Raw genomic sequence first — 17,397 nt, 5'->3', positions numbered from 1 at the left:
TTCTTTTGCAATGTTCACTCGCTCCTGCACTTTTATTGCAAAAAAGCCTAATGCTTTGCAATTTTTTTAGAAAAGCTGCATGAAATCAGGCATTTTAGGCCACAACAATCCCAAAAACAGTCTGCGAAACCAGGAGGGACTGAAATGTGACTGCAAAGTCTCAGTTATCAGTGATTCACCTTCTGACAATTGAGAGAGAAAAATAAATCTTCCAATAACATCAGTATGATGTGTGGCCATTATTTCACTGGACCAGTATAGAACCTGTGCAGAGATTTATTTTCCACTGAAATAACATTTGGTTTCTGTGGCAGTTAGTGTCACCTCGTGGTTTCAGCTCGTGGGAAAGCTGCAGCAGACGATGCGTTCTGGATTCTGATCGAATTAAACCATGTCATTGGAAAGAAAATATCTTTATCTCTCTCGCTGCTTCGCTTCTTTTGTGACCTTTGCACAAATAAGCATCCATTACCTGCTCATTAACTCTTATCACATTAATAAAGATAAGGGAGGTTGTGCAAGACTCCGCTCTTGAAAGCTTTGGTTTCACTTGTGTTTGCAGTTTTTATAATTTAGACTTTGGAATCATAAATGAAAAAACATAGCATCGCAAGTTGTGTAACTATAAATGTACGGTGGTAGAAGTTATGTTTCTGTCTCACGTGCTTTTATTCAGACAACGCTGGTACTGAAATACAAATGTCTTCAGGTTTTGTGCTGCCAAGTTCTTATGTCTGCTGAGTTTTATTCTGGACACTTGCTGTTCATGCAGCTGCCACACACATCTGTCCCACTTTTCAGTTGCCTCAGGAAAAGTTTTCCAAGACGTCAGCCTCAAACCTGTGTGAAGACAGAAAGATGATATTTATTGTTGCTGATATCAGTTATGTTTAGTTTCCCGTTCTTCCACTTCATTGTCACTGTAACATGTTTTATTACTTATTGCCTGTGTTTTATTTCTGAATGTGTTTTGGCAATCCTGTATTTTGTTATGGTCTTGCCAATGAAGCCTCTTTGATTTAAATTAAATTGAAATTGAAAGAGGAAAAAAGAAAGAGATAAACGAGAGAATAAAACTCTCATACACCTTCAGTATGAGTTATATACAAAGTTAACTCTCACTACCGTCCATCTCTCATCTCTTCTTTTATCTTATCCTCATCTTATTCTTCATCCTCGGTGTGTGAACAGCATGTCGAAGCTGGTTTTTATGTTGGAAAATTGGTCATGAACTTTCATTTCTGGGTCCCTTCAGGGTGTCCTTCAGTGGACAAGATGATTCAGTCCCATGTAGGCCGCCCTGCCTGCCAGAAGATTAACTGGCCTCTATGTGCCTGTAAATAGATTAATAGTTAACATTTCTGATTTTATTACAGAGGTGTGGTAGTTGTTGTACTTTACGTCACATTATAAAACAGTTTTAGTTTAAAACAGGATTGTCTTTTTTCCATAAATGCAGCATGAAAGTCCTGAAACTTCAAGTCTTATGTCCTTATGTGTCCCAGATTAACCTCTAAGAAGATCCAATAAGGGTCTAACAGTTGGAAATTAAACACTTTAGCTTACAGTGAAGTTCTGTCCTAATAAAGTCTAATAAAGGATCTAAGGGTAAAATAGAGGGTCTATTAAATGGTGTAATAAGGGTCTTATATGAGTCTAATAAAGGGTCAGATAAAAAAAAAAGGCTTTGTAAAAGCACGGCTGACCTTTGTTGTAACCAAATTGCTGCAATTAAATCTCAGCAAAACCCATATTAGTCTGTTTATCATTAATCCCTTGATTGGCTAAAGTGTCTAGTTCCAATATTTTCCACTGGGTGGAAATGTTGCTATAAGAAATCATCGTCTGAAAAAGGAGAGACAGAAAAATCATAGTTGACAGGTGTGAAGACTTCAAGGAGGAGAAATCTGCAATATATTTCTTGTAATTTATCATAAAAGGACCACGATATGTTATCAGAGATTCAGGAAATATGTTAAAGTTGAAATACTCGCTTCACTGACAGCTGCAGTGTCCTTTGAAATTTCTATTCCAGGCCAGAATAACTGTTTTAGTTTGCATGGTTCACATGAATTAGAGTTCAAATTGAAGCCAAAATTTCCCTGAGTAAGTGTCTCTTTATGAGTCATAAGAAATCATTAATAATCTTGTAGAAGGAGTAGATGTTTATAACGGTTAAATTGAGCAAAATGTTAATGGAGTTTGACAGGCAGTGAGGCAGACAGTCACTGAACTCAAACTCCAACTGACAGTTATAAACAGCTGATCAGTATACAGTGGAGGACTCATCATCACTTGTATTGTTAAATTACAATAAGAGGTGAGAGGAGGATGAGGGGAAAACAACTCGTTTTAACCACAGATCATATATTAAATAGGGATTCAACATATTTAATAGATGATCTGCGGCTCCAACTCAGTATTCGGACTGTTGTACATTTGCATATTTCTCCTTTAAATTTTCTCCGCAGAGACAGAAACTTTGACCTGTGTGGATATCTGTAAGTGACAAAATATAATTACTTTTTGTGAATGATCTTTGTAGAAAAATAAAGGACCATTGACAAGAGATATAAAGGGTTTCTTTTAGCTCACTGGGACAGAACAAAGAGCTTCAAACATCTTTTAAGATCTCAGAGACGCCAGAAACACTTTGACTGAAAAGGATCACTGCAGCTGTTTCTCTGTGTTTCAGAGCAGGAAGAGATCATGTCAAAGGGTGATTCTGTCAGCAAACAGCAGACATCTGGGTGATGAACATGGAAGTAGAAGAGCAGATCACACACACACACACACACACACACACACACACACACACACACACACACACACACAGCAATGATGCTGATTGGCTCAGTTTCAGGAGAACAAACTGCTGGTTAAAATCTTAAATCTGCAGCATAAGCAGACAAAACAAACAACATGCAAACTCAACATTTTAACTTTGTTTTTAACACTGTGGAGTTGTCAGCCTTGTAAAAAAAGGTTGCTGTATGTGTGAAAATAATACGACCAATAATTCCTTTAAACATGCAGCATAAAAGAATTAAAGGTGTAACCTTCCTTTTGCACATTTGATGGTGGAGACAGGAGAGAAAAAATGAACATGAAACATTATTACTACAGCAAATTTAGACTTGTAGAATTTCTGCAAATAGAAATGAGTTAATAATGTGTAAATCTACAAATTCATATGAATAAATATATCTCTCTCATCAAGCTTTGTAGAAAAAACAGCAGATACTTAAATAATGATGGCGTAGGCGCCATGTGAGCCGCTGGACCAGCACACCTGTCTGGTAATCCACCCATGTGAAAAATGTGACGGGAATTATCTGTTAAAGGTGTGAACAGTTAATTGTAACACACTCTCAAAATACAAGTTTGCCTTTGTTTGTCATCCCATGATTTAATGCACCGAATAATCTTTGTTGCTGTGATTTCATCTTCCAGGAAGTTTGATTTTCTCTCTTTGGTCCGTAGTTATTCCTGACTAAACCCCCATTTGTGCCGCATTATTTAAAGGGGGGATTTCTGATTGTAAAGGAGGTGCCGTCAATTTTAAGTTAATGTGGGTAAATTACAAATGAACTTCTTAGAACCTGCGTAAGCAAGGTTTAGCAAGGCACAACGCACATTAATCTACAAACTATTTTTGATGCATTCAATTGAAAACAACATCAGTTAAGACAGGATGTAACCTTCAACATAATATTTGTTAGCTTGTTTGCAACTTCGTCAGTTGTTTTACCATGAGCAAAATTAACTGGATCATTTGCATTAAAATATAATCATTTCCACACAGAGAGGCTGGTCACTGATGTACTAGTGGATGCACGCTGGGGGTGCAAGTTTGCTATTGGTCACTTGATTCAAGCAGCATCGCAACGTCGGCTTCCTACATTATCAAAGTCCCCAAGAAACAAGAGCAACTGAGCTGCAACCTAAATGCTGAAAATGGCAAATTAGCACCTGGGATGGTAATGATACGAATATAAACATGCTAACAGCGGTTACCTTTTCTTTTGCAGTGATGTAGTCATTTTAAAGCCACAGTTTGCCTCCTAATGTGCAAATGTTCCACCAAAATAAGCTCCCGCTCAACACTATTTTGCAGCAGCACCGTCACTGAAACCTGGGCTTAGCACCGCCCAAGACATTCGTGATTAGTTTAAAGAAATGCAAACAAGAGAGGGCGAGAGAGCAAAATGTGTATGCATGAAGCCAGACCTTTCAGCGCTGCAGAAAGAGGTCTAATGATGCACATGCAGAACAGGAAGGGCCCAGTAGAGAACCCTGTGGAACACCAGTTGATAGGGGGTCAGATTTAGAGTGATCTTTTTTGACAGGAGGGGAAAGACAGGTGAAGTGAGTGGTGGATCTGAGGGACAAAACAAGCACATTGGCTGAAGTGTAGTACCACATATGTAGACTGACAAACAGAGAACCAACAAAAAAAACACAACAAAAACAAAAACAGGGGACGGGGAAACACCTGACACATGAAGAATGAGGAAAAGGAATGACATGATGTGGTGATGTTCAATTATAACTCCAGTTCCCAAGGAGTTGGTGCATCGTGTAAAACGTAAATAAAAACAGAACACAGTTCCTTCAAATAATTTGTGACTTGTATTTAATTGAATACAAAGATACAAAGACAAGATATTAAATGTTGTAAAAGATGTAACAAGACAAAAAGTACAAACTTTTTACTTTTACTCCCTATAGTTTACCACAAACATCTTTACTTTCTACTCCTTGCATCTTCAAAAAAGCTTTGTTACTTTAGTTGTAATGTATTTGAAGGGTTATTAATTATTTTTTATTTGCATCCCTGTACAGTGCCTTCCCAACATCAAGACGAATTTCAACATAAACGCACGACAGATGCAACAAGATGAAAACAATGTAAAAAAAAAAAAGTATCAAGATGAAAATGATGTAAAACATGTAACAAGACAAAAACAACGCAAAAGACACAATAAGACAAAAAAGACAAGACAAAAAAGACGTAACAAGACAAAAACAATGTAAAAGAAGGTGAAACAGAAGGAGACTCAAACATAGAGAAAAGGCAAAGTTCAGTTTCCTTTACACAGAAACAATCAGTAGAACTGAGGACAACTTTTTACTTCTATACTGTTTCAGAGCCTGTACTTTTCCACTTTTGTTTGAATAAGGAAGTATCTGTACTTCAATAATACAGAATGTGTGCACTTTTGCCACCTCTGCATCTGTGATGGTATGAGGGTGTGTTAGTGCCCATGGCATCATGGGTAACTGTAACATGAAGGCGTGATTACTGCTGAAAGGTACATACAGGTTTTGCTGCCATACAGTGAGACAATGCCAAGACACATTGTGCACGTGTTCCTACAGCGTGACTTTGTACTAAAAGAGTGTGGTGCATTAAGAAGCGCAAAATACGACAACAGAGACCGCGGACTGTTGAGCAGCTGAAGTCCTATATCAAGCGAGAATGAGAAAGAATTTCACTTTCAGAAACTTCAACAGTTAGTGCAAAAGAACTGCAGAAAAAAAAAATCAGATTCAGTTCAGGTGAGTGGATCGACCCCAAAATACTGATACTACTTACATTTTGAAGCAGGTACACAAACTCTCACCCAAGCAGCACGACACGAGAAATGCGAGATCTCGCGATACTTTCACACCTGTTTATATCCTACCTGGAAGCGAAATAGTGATTCGTTATGCGTAGGGTCGACGTCACAAACTTTCAACAAAGAAGAAAATGTCAGAGGACTTCGACATCATTTCTTTGCTCAGCCGTATTTGTTTGAGCCTGGATATACGGACGAGGAACTCAGACAGATGGACGAGGCAGCTGCAGCTCAAACAGACCCGCGTGCAGCCGTGGACCACAGAGCGAGAGCAACGCAACGCTGTTTTCCACTGAAGCTCCAGGAGTGTTTTGTGAACTGGAGATCTTCACCCGTCCTCACATCAGCACAGGGGTGAGTAGATATTGAGTGAATTTTCATTTTTGGGTGAACTATCACTTTACATAACTTGGTATCCTATTGAAAGCAAACTTTGGGGTATCGGACATTCCTGCTGTGATTGGCCAGCAAAACAGGAGAAGGCAGGTGCAGTTACAGAGTGGCAGGGTTGGAGGTCAGGGGGTGTGAGGGATGTCTGGAGAGGGCGGGGACTATTTGCATATTCATTCATATTCATAGTCATCCTTGAATACTAAATGAAGGCAAGGTGAAGAACTATATGTAAGCCAAGTATTTGAACTGATTTTGCAAAAAAAAACAAAAAACTTATCAAAAACAATTAATTCCTTCTTGCAGAACTTTTTATTTAAAACATGACTGGAGGTGAACTTTAAAATAAATATGTGTTGAAAAGGATTTGCAAATCACTGCATTCTTTTTTTTTAATTTATGTTTTACACAACATCTCAACTTCTTTGGAATTTGGGTTCGAAGAAAATGAGTCCCAGAGCATAATTTGAGGAGAAGATTTGTGCTTTTCATAAGACAGCCTGACAAAGGACAGAAGATCAGAGCATTATGGGTAATAGTGAATGACCTTGCAGGCTGGTTAATGTGTCTCTGCCATGTCTCCCTGCAGGTCTGTTTCAACACATTCCTCACAGCCATTACAGAATGTCTGGTATTTTCTGGAGCCCACGTGCGGAATATTTAACACAAAAACTCAGTTTGCACCAATTTTCTTCATTGTGTAACAGTTTGACATAATTAATTAGCCCGGCGGTAAAGCTCTCATCACATGGGTGCAAAGCTGCTGCCATACCGGGCCGTTAATCCTTCTTCTACCTACTGTTGGTCTGCATGTGTTAATGCACAGTGAAGCGCGCACAGCCCGCCGCTCCCTGCAGCCCGGTCACCGTGTTGTACAGTCAGAGGAGCACTTGGCGGTGCTTTTTGCTGTCGGCTGAGTAAAGGCGTGTCCCGGAGTCATGCATATAATAGCCAGACGAGCTGCGATAGGCTTTGGCTCCCCAGTCCTCAGCGCCCTGTGCACCAGCAGCAGCAGCAGCAGACTCACCGGCAGCCGCAGGCTCTGTACGATGGCCGATCTCTCCTCAGACAAAGTGGTGTTCGACAAGCCAAAGGTAGGTTCATCAGACTCTCAGAGCTTTAATTATTTAAATGGAAAAGCGGTGAGTTATTGACAGGAGGAGCTTTTCCTGGTTTTACGCACGTTGTGAGCGCAAACGCCGTCCGAGCAGAAGAGCCCAGGAGAGAAAGAGAAGTGGAACCATCACAGAAAGAAAGAAAACAACAGTTAGATTCAAATATATACATATGAACATTTAGTGCCTTCGTAGTTTGTGTGTGAGTGAGTGTGTGTGTTTGGTTCCTGTATATAAACAAGGAAGAACATTTCTCCTGCCGGCAGTTTGACATGTGACTGCCGGCTTTCAACACGATCACTGCTCTTATGAATGAACTCAGCTTTAAACAGCAGTCCACACATTTATTTAGATTTTTCAGACGGTTCATTCTGCCACAGAAGAAAGAAATAAGGCCGATTAATGAAACGGAGTCGTGCTTTTGAACAGCTGGTCTTGTACTGAATGTACTTTCCTTTTTAAATTAATACACCGGTTAAAGACAGGGCTGCAACTAACTGTTATTTTCATTATGACTAAACAGCGTTGTTGTTTGTAGAGCTGCAACGCTTAATCATTCTGAATCATTCTTTAGAGAAAAGGTAAAACTGCTGTGATTTCAGCTTCTTAAATGTGAATATTTCCTGGTTTCTTTGCTCCTTTACGACACTAAACTGAGTCTGTTTGGGCTGTGGGTAAAAACTATTGACGTGTGAGGACAACATCTTGGTCTGAGGTAAACACTGATCCACATTTCTGACACTTCAGAACAACTAATCGATTACTAGAGAAAATAATCAACAGATCCCAAGTTGTTTTGTCCATTAAATGTCAGAAAACACTAAGTGTTTCCAAAAGCCCAAGATGACGTCCTCAAATGTCTTATTTTGTCCACAATCCAAAGATGTTCAGTTTAATGTCAGAGAGGAGTAAAGAAAATATTCACAATGACTCAGAAACAATTAATCAACTGTTAGTAATAGTTGCCAATTAAAGAATTGGCATCTAATCATTTAAAGGCATAATATGCCAGATTTTCCTAAAAAACAGTGTATAGACTCATATAAACCTAATTCTTTTCAGTTATCGCTCATGACCATGTAGAAGTGTTTGCTGGTGTCTGTATCTGCAGAGACTCTGCATGTATTTCCTTATTCTCTCATTATTTTGCTGCTCGGGGCGCTTTACCAACCCAGACGCTGGTATGTGACGTTCTGGCATTTTTCTAATAACGTCTAATAACTAATAATGTTCTTCTGATCCCACTGAACCATAAACCAGGAGAGAAACTGGTCGACAGAAACTATGTTGATAATCGATAATCATTTATGTCATGTTTTCATCAATATTTGCTTATTAATTAATTTATTTATCCTGAGGGAAATTAATGTGCTGCAGTTTTACATTTAAATTTCATTCAGCAGCTGCTTTAAACTAAAGTGATGTTTATCTGAGAGGTGAAGGAACAGAAGCAAGGATCTAGTCAGGAGAGAACAAGATGAGTAAGTGCTCTAAAGCAAAGTTCAACTCTGATAGGACGGGGTGCCTGCAGTGCAACATGTAATACACAGAGTACAGAGGATGTGTTGAAATTTTTTTTGCAGTCAATCAAGAGCAGAAGTGTTCACTGAGTCTTTAGTCTTTTCTTAAAGACTGAGAGGGACTCTGCAGATCAAACAGAATTTGGTACCTCGTTCCACCATCAAGGAACTGCAAAAGGATGCAAATACGTCGACCACAAAAGCACCTCTTTCTTAAAAAAAAGCTGTTAACAGGCTTGACAAGCTGTATTATATTTGCCATAAATAGGACCCTTATTTTAGCAGGAGGTGGGCAGCTATAAACCTTTCATAAGTTTTTATGTTCAAGTTAGAGTTTTTATGAAAAAAGTCAAAATTCTCTGATTCCAGCTTCTTCAATGTAGAGTCTGGAGGATTTATCTGAGCTGTTCTTAAACGCATCACGATGTCAAATTAAGTCAAGTACCAATCGATCAATTGAGAAAATAATCAACAGATTAATTAAGTATGAAAATAATCATTACTTGCAGCCCTGGTTCATGTAAGGATTCTCACTGAGTTTCAAACTGAGAAATCCCCGAGGTGTCTGTGGAAACACGACATGCAGGCTTGAGGTACATCTGAGTTCTTGGAGAACCTCATAGGTTCTTTGAGTAACTCAGAGGTTCTTCAAGGAACTATCAGGTTTTACAGTGTAGCTATGTTTGCACGATATCAAATGTCAAGTACAGACAAGTGTAGACAGTTAAGTTGAAATGTTCAATAATTAGAAACAAGAAAAGAAGAATAGATTGTAGGGCTGAACAATTCATCTAAATTTCATCAAAATTGCAATATGACCTACTGTAATGTTCAAATCGCAGGATGGACAATATTTGTTGAAGGCGAATTATGTGTCCAAATATTGTGGATCAGCAGAGGTGTCCTGACCAACACATCGTTCTCTAGACTTCAGAGAACATCTTTGTTTAGTCCAGAACCCTGAAAAAAAAGAACACATCATAACCTTTTTAATGTGTTTTTCCATTAAAATGAGAATAATGATGGAAAAATTATCCTTTCCTCCAATATCACAAATCATATTGCAGTTGACCCCCTGCTAAGCCCCGCCCTCCTTAGTTACTGTTGCTAAGCCTGCCAAACTTTCCATTCTCACTGCATTTATGCACTTTATGATGACAACGGTGGCAGATTTACATGCTAACATTCGCAGCTTATGTTAGATTTCTTCAGAATCGTTCAGCCCTAATTGATTAATCTAGAAAATAATCAACAGATTAATCAACAATGAAAATAATCGTTAGTTTCAGCTCTAAACTAATGTAACCATTTTTCACTTGTATTCATTCAGCCCCTGAAACTGTTCTGAGTCCCGCCTCCTGCTTTTAAACCTCTGGTCTACTGTATATCAGTTACTCCATAACTGATAACAAAAATAAACGTCAGCTGCAGCTCGACACCTGACTTACGTAACTAAGCCTTAAATGCACCTTTAACTGTCAGCTAGTTGGACTTGCTCATCAGGCCCTCAGGCATGAAATGTAAACTCAGTGTGGTGCCCTTTGGAGTCTGACTGGTCTGCCGGGCAGGAGCTGACGGCTGATAAGAGCAAAATAAATGACTCAGTGGCAGAGAAGTGGAAAGACACACAAATATACATATATGGGCAATCTGTGTGTGTGTGTGTGTGTGTGTGTGTGTGTGAGATCATGAATGGTTAAAGAGGTGAGACCTCTGGGAGTGCTGGCTGCCTGCAGAGATAATCTCATTAAATATTAATTAGCTGTTGTAGATGTGATACCACTCGTGGGGCCGACGTCTGTTCCTTCACTGGTTCATCAACGCTGCAGCACAGAAACACGGTTATTAAACTGCGTACTCATGTCATCATGGAGCTCACTGGTATAAATGAAATATAATATAACATATAACTATGTTTTTATTTGTGTGTAATTGTCTCAAAATACCCAAATGACCCGTCTTTTTTTTTTTTTTTTACATTTTTGTGTACAGGGCTGCAGCTAACAATCATTTTCATCATTGTCCCATTATTTTCTCAATTAATCGATTATTAATCTGTAAGAGGTTTGGTCCGTAAAATGTCAGAAAATGGTGAAAAATGGTTTTAATCGAGTTTTCAAAAGCCCATGTCGACGTCCTCAAGTGTCTTCTTACGTCTAAAACCCAAAGAGGAAGAAAAGAAATCAGAAAATGTTCACATTTGAGAGAATTTGGATTTATTTTAATTAAAAAAATAACTCAAAATGTTGAGGATTTATTTAATAATCAATTAATAGTTGCAGCTACTTGTATATATATTTCTGTTATAATATATTGTTGTGTATTTTAGTAATGCACATTTTTTTATATACTGTTTTCTTAATTTGCCTATGCTTATACATGTTTTTTTATATATAAGCAGCAGGAGCAGTATTACATTTGCTTTACTGCACTGTAGTGACAAAAAGAGCTTAGCCAGAAGGTCGGTCTTTGTTCCTACTCTCACCTGTGGTCATGAAGGGGTCATGACCAAAAGAACGAGATTGCAGATATAAGCAGCCTGAAATGGGTTTTCTCAGGAGGGCGGCTGGCGTCTCCTTCAGGGACGGGGTGAGACGCTCAGTCACCCGTGAGCCGCTGCTCCTTTGAATAGAAAGGAGCCGTTCAAGGTGGTGGCATCTCGTAAGGACGCCACCTGGTCGCCTCCCTGTGGAGGTGTTCCAGACACGTCCAGCTGGGAGGAGGCCACGGGGCAGACCGAGAACCAGGTGGAGGGATTATATCTCCACCCTGACCTGGGAACGCCTCGGGATCCTCCAGTCAGAGCTGGTTAATGTTACCGGGGAAAGTTAAGTCTGGCGTCCCCTGCTGGAACTGACACCTCCGCGACCCGACTTCGGATAAACGGTTGAAGATGGATGGATGGGAACATCTGTAACGTCATCACTGTTTTGAACTGCCGTGTGTCTACAGTAGCCCAGAACGGACAAATCAAACACTGACTCTATAGATACAGCCATTTACATTTTTCACAAGCACTGGAGGCACTACAGCCTTAGACAGTATAAAGGTATGTAGAGCTGCAACAGTTAAGTGGTTCAACTATTTTGATAATCAGTTAATCGGTTTGAGTAATTGTTTTAAAGAAAAAATGTCAAAATAATCTGATTTCAGCTGCTTTAATGTGAATATTTTCTGGTGTCTTTACTCCTTTCTCACAGTAAACTGAATATCTTTGGGTTGTGGGAAAAACAGGATATTTGAGGACGTCACCTCGAGCTTTGGGAAACACTGATCAACATTTTTTTAAATCAAACAACTAATCAAATAATTATCAATATCAATGAAAATGATTGTTAGTTGCAGCCCTAGTAGACATGAATAAAAAGCTGAATCTGCCAGAAAGTAAAATGTTAATTTATTTGATTTATAAAAGGATGGTGTGCAAACACATTGATCATTTATAAGAAATGAAAACATGGTTGCACCAATAACGACCTTATAATGATTGAGTCACAACTGGAATTCAGGATTGTGCTTCTGGGTGTGAACTTCCTGTATTTTGTGTCTTAATAAAATTGTGTAACTGAATGTCAGTCACAGATTGTTAGACTTAATGCTACATGCAGTTTTCTTATTCATTCAATCAAGAGGCTGTTTCAAGATAGATAGATTCAAGATATTATAGTTCCCACTGACTTGTCTAACTAACCACAGTGTATCAGAGGAAGTGCTGTGTGTACTGAGAGAATCACCACAGGATTTCCTCATCATGAAGATGAGTTAACCAGCTGTCTGCTGTCTGATGCTGCAGTGTCAGTGACTCTCCAGGCTTTTAAGCAAAGAAAACAGACGTAAATACAGGAGACACTCGAACGCTTTCAGACATACACAGAACTGCTCGTTGCAAACATTTGGATGGAAACATCTGATCTCAAGATCTTTTCTTTTTCTTCTGTCAACAGAAAAAAATGGACACAGCTGTACAACATGTACACATTTTTTTCCCCTTCTACTTAAACACAGAGCAGGTTTGAAAAGCAGTTGGTATTAATAAGGGCTGCAACTATCAACAACCTGGAATAACCTGAAAATAGTTCAGTATCTATTATCAGGTTGCCCCTGTTTTTCTTTTAAAATTAATTAATAATCAGAAAATTACCCTCAAATTCCAAGCAATTTCTCCAACGTTTTTCTGATCCAAAATAACTCAGAAAAGTACCCTGAAAGTGGAAATTTGTTGAAAAGGGAACTTTAGTCATGAATATACCGCAGGGCTGTGTATTGGCAATAATCTGGCGATATGATACGTACCACAATGCAGTGGTTACAATTCAATATATTGCGATATATTGATAATATCAATCAATCAAAATAGTCAATATTCTGTCCTTAGTGTGTGTGTGTCAGTACACAAAGCAACAGATAGCTAACAATTTTCATTTTCACTGAAAAAAAAAAAAAACTATTAAAATCATGATGATGTAATATTTGTTGGGGTCTGCACCAAACAAACATGTTTTCTTTCATCTGGAGATTTGCAATTAATGCAGCTGTAGTTTTTTTTTCTTCCTGATTCTTTCCCGCTTCTACTTTCAAACTCGTCGACCTCCATCCTCGCACGCTGCCCTTCTTCCTGCACGTCCCAGGTCACAACTGAAACATTTCCTGATTGAATGATCACCTGACTGTGTCATGTGACTAAAACAACCAATGAAATCAACAGCAGGAAGTAACGCGAGTATAATAATGACTTACTCCCAACCGAACAAAGAAGAGACATGACAGTTCAGATAGATAACAGCAGTGCTATCGATGTACCGCTGCCATCAATCTTTGCATGTATCACGATATCTTTTTGACAATCGATAAAGTATCACAAAACAAAATATCATAAAACATTTCTTATGTCCTTACAATAAATTAGGTTTCCACTGAAAATCTGGCACTTAAAAAAAAAAAAAAAATCTGAGTTATTATCATTATTATTATTATTGAGTTAAGATTTGTCTGGTTTGATTCAGGGCATTTGACTAAACCTGAACAATTTTGAAAAAATGTATGAAAAGTGTGATTATTTTGACTGATATTTCATTTGTGATCTGATTTGCGATATTAGAGTTATGATAACTTTTACAGAATTATTCTCATTTTGATTGAAAAACATGTTTAAGTGACTATGGTTTGATTTTTTTCCCTGAACCAAATAAAGATGGGTTGTTTTTTTAGTCTGCAGAATCTGATGTGTAGGACAGGACGTCTCTGCCCCCCCACATTCATTCATTTACACACATTTTTCCTTTAACAAATATTGCCCCTCCTAAGATGTGCAGCCCTACATTTGACCAAAGAATGTGAGTATAAACACTGAGCTGAAGCTGTTTTGAACATTACTCACTGCTGACATGCGTTCACTCTGTTCCTGTCAGTTCTGTACCAAAATAATTTTAGGAACTCTGGAAATATCTGCAAAGTTTAAAAGTTTAAAGTTTAAATATCAGCAAAGTTTAAAAGTTTAAAGTTTAAATATCAGCAAAGTTTAAAAGTTTAAAGTTTAAATATTACTAAAGTTTAAAGCAGCTTCATGGCCAACAAAGGGGGTAAAGACTTCATTTATTTTAATAAAGATCATCTGTCTGCACCCTGACAGCTCCTCTGATGGGATTTTTATCCATTCAGACTGTTAAAACTTCTGATAAGGATCATTTTTCTCCGGGAAATTCCCCCAGAGTGATCTCTTCCAAATACAACCTCTCACAGATGACAGAGTTTTTCTTCTCAGGAAGCTTCTTGGATGAAGCTCAGCTGTTGTCGACTCGTGGACTGAGTTCCTAAACTTTATGGATCCAACGATGAGTCTCATGACATTTGAACTGATTGATGAATGTTCTTTTACACTGAGAGGTCCAGAGTTTAAGACATTTGTTTGAAGCCCCTGAAAACCATGTCTTAAATTTGAAGTATTTCTAAATCAAAATGAAAAAAAAAATATCTTTAGGTGTTATTAATGAAGAATTAAACATTCAAAAATCCAATTAATCTGCTTCATCAGGACTGTGTGGGTTTGACTTAAAGTCACCAAACATCTCAGCAGCTGTCATCATTTTTTCCTAAAACCTGATCAAGGAGCAAAGAATGAACCCAAAATCTCTCATGTTAAATAACCAATACTGTTCTGTAAAGTCACATCTAATAATTATTTCCCTTGCTGATTAATCGATTAATCATTTGTGAAATGTCATAAAGAAAGGAAAAGATGATGTTCACAGTGAAACATTGTGATGGACAAAGATATCGTTGTTGTATTTCTGTTATGTGCTTCAGCAATAAAGCTGAAAAAAGATAAGAGATTTAAACATATTTTAATTTTTGCATCTAAATTAGACCATGATTTTATTGGGCAGTAAATAGTTTGATTATATAAGCCGTTTTTCTTTTAGTAAATCAGGTGCAAGGAACTAATGAACCCATCCTTCACTTTTGCGTTCTCTGATTCCTTATTCATCAGTTCTAGGGTGCTGATTTTTTTTGAGAAACTACTCTTATTGGCTTTTTTTGTATGTGCAAAGATTTTATTGCACTTTTAGTGACAAGATTTTATTGTGCAAACGGGAAATCTACCCACATTTGGCTCTTGCAGTGTCTTAATTTCAGACCTTGTCCCTCCTGACACTGAGTGTCTTTTAAAGTTTTTATTTTAAACACCTAAACAAATAAACATTAGTTAAGCTATACGCTAAATTTACAATATTTTCACCACTTTATCTTTGCCTTCAGACAGCATTTTCTGACAGGAAGCTGCTATAAGCCGAAGCAACTCCAAAGCGACCAGACTCCCTTAGCAAATCAATAATTTACCTCCTAACTTCACCAAAGTAAAGCTGTGAAAATATTCTACGTATAGCGTACACTTTAACTAATGCTGATTATTTTAGTGGCTAAAATATGTTCTGCTGCTGACGTGTCCACAGCAGAACATTACTTAGCTTCCTACACTAAACCACCACTTCAAAAAAATCCAGACTATCCCTTTAACAGCAGCAGAAAGGCAGTAAAACATCACATTTGATAAGCTGGAACCAAAGGATGACTTTGAAAACAGTCGCAATTAAATTTATCTTCATCGACTTATTGATGATTATCCTAATAGTTTCAGCCCTGCTGTTCTGAACCTGACAGAAAACAGCGTGTTATAGCTGGAAGCTGATTGAGAAAATAAGACTGCAGGATGTTCAGATAAATGTAGAATAAACTGATGAAACTGGAAAATGTAAACCGTAGCGCCGTTCTCCCAACTGCTTGTTTTCATGGGTATAAGGAGCCTTAATTTAAGGCTTATTTCTGTAACCATGCTCATTTTCTCCTTCTTCTAATCCACTCCCATCCAGAAATAAGGATTAAATGTCCGTGGTCAGAAGATTTTAATCTAATTCTCGCCCAGACTGATGAGCACAGTCCAGGCCTCAGTTGTTAGAAGGAGGAGCGTGATTTATCTGTGTCATCTGCCAGAATAAATCAGGGCTCTCAGCGCTGGAAGGAGAGACGACCCTTCTGTGGCACCCCTGGCCTTTTCACCATTTGCAGCCCAGTCATGCGTTCTGCATTCACGATGGGCTGCAGCCAAAACACTGAACTTCAACACCAGCAGCAGCAGCGGCGGCGGCGGCAGCAGCACGGCTCTCTCTGTTACTGTTGTCTGCTTTAACACCACAGGCTCCCTGACATTTTTCACTTCCTCTCCTCTATCATGCGGCGTGCAGTCAGAACGGGCCAATTAAAACTATGAAAATGACAAACACTGCGGCAGCAAACTTCTGGAGCAGGGATGTTAATGATTCACACATAAATGTCCATCTGTTGGAAACTAAATTGTTTTGATTGACTGATTACTTATTATTTCTCACCCACAGGTTGAGCTGCACGTGCACCTCGATGGAGCCATCAGGGTGCAGACCATTCTTGATGTTGCCAAGTAAGTTATTTATTCTGCGTTTAATTAGAAACTTTGATATTGATTTTAGACTTGATGTGTTTGTACTGAGATTCAGATACACGTTTGGATGGAGAAGAAGATAAGAAAACCTCTTTGTTCCCTTTGTGTGCTTTGAAACACCACTTTTCCAGCTGATTAACCAACAACTGATTGAATAAAAGAGGACAGAACTGATAATCACCTGAGCACTTGAACCGATTAATATCAGCTGATCACAGATGTATTAATCAGCCAATAAGTAACAATAAATTGCAAAACATAAATACAAAAGATTTGTTTAAGATATTTCAGAAACACTGTTGCTGTTAAATTACAAATAACCAGTGGTGGAAAGAGTTCTGAAAATCTGTACTCAAGTACAAGTACTGTTACATTACTAAAATATTACTCAATTACATGTAAAAGTACTGGTGTTAGAAAAATACTTAAGTAAAAGTACAAAGTATTTGTTGCAAGAACTACTCAGAGTAGTAAGTAGGGTTGCAAATTTTGTGTGTTTTCCTGAACCAAAAGTTGAAAATGCTAACGATTGATCAATCATTGATAATTAAAAGATTACAAAACACGTTTATTTTCAAATTTTTTTAAAAACTCTTTCTCGTCCACATTTAATTTTCCTCATTCAATAAATGTCTCCTCCAGAAAAAAACAACAGTTAGACTACTGTGTAAATATCCACAAGTACATTTTTAATTGGTTAATTTGTTAACAGCAATTAATTGATTAATGGTTAATCATTAACATCCCTTCTCCAGACGTTTGCTGCCGCAGCGTTT

General features: G+C 38.1%; 1 protein-coding gene across 1 annotated transcript in view; it reads left to right on the top strand.

Annotated features, from left to right (window-relative positions):
- Positions 1 to 6,809: 6,809 nt before the first annotated feature.
- The window catches only part of ada (adenosine deaminase), a 30,753-nt gene continuing 20,165 nt past the window's right edge, over positions 6,810 to 17,397 (top strand). Inside the window, exons 1-2 of the mRNA XM_084720265.1 lie at positions 6,810 to 7,108; positions 16,539 to 16,600. Coding sequence (XP_084576391.1) covers positions 6,953 to 7,108; positions 16,539 to 16,600 — 218 coding nt within the window. The 5' untranslated portion in view covers positions 6,810 to 6,952. The remainder of the gene's footprint in view (positions 7,109 to 16,538; positions 16,601 to 17,397) is intronic.

Source organism: Lutjanus erythropterus, chromosome 6 (genome assembly GCF_056507025.1).
Source record: "Lutjanus erythropterus isolate fLutEry1 chromosome 6, fLutEry1.hap2, whole genome shotgun sequence".
NCBI classification, from domain to species: domain Eukaryota; kingdom Metazoa; phylum Chordata; class Actinopteri; order Lutjaniformes; family Lutjanidae; genus Lutjanus; species Lutjanus erythropterus.
Note: the sequence above shows the minus strand (reverse complement) of the source record. Positions and strands in the feature narration are given on the sequence as shown.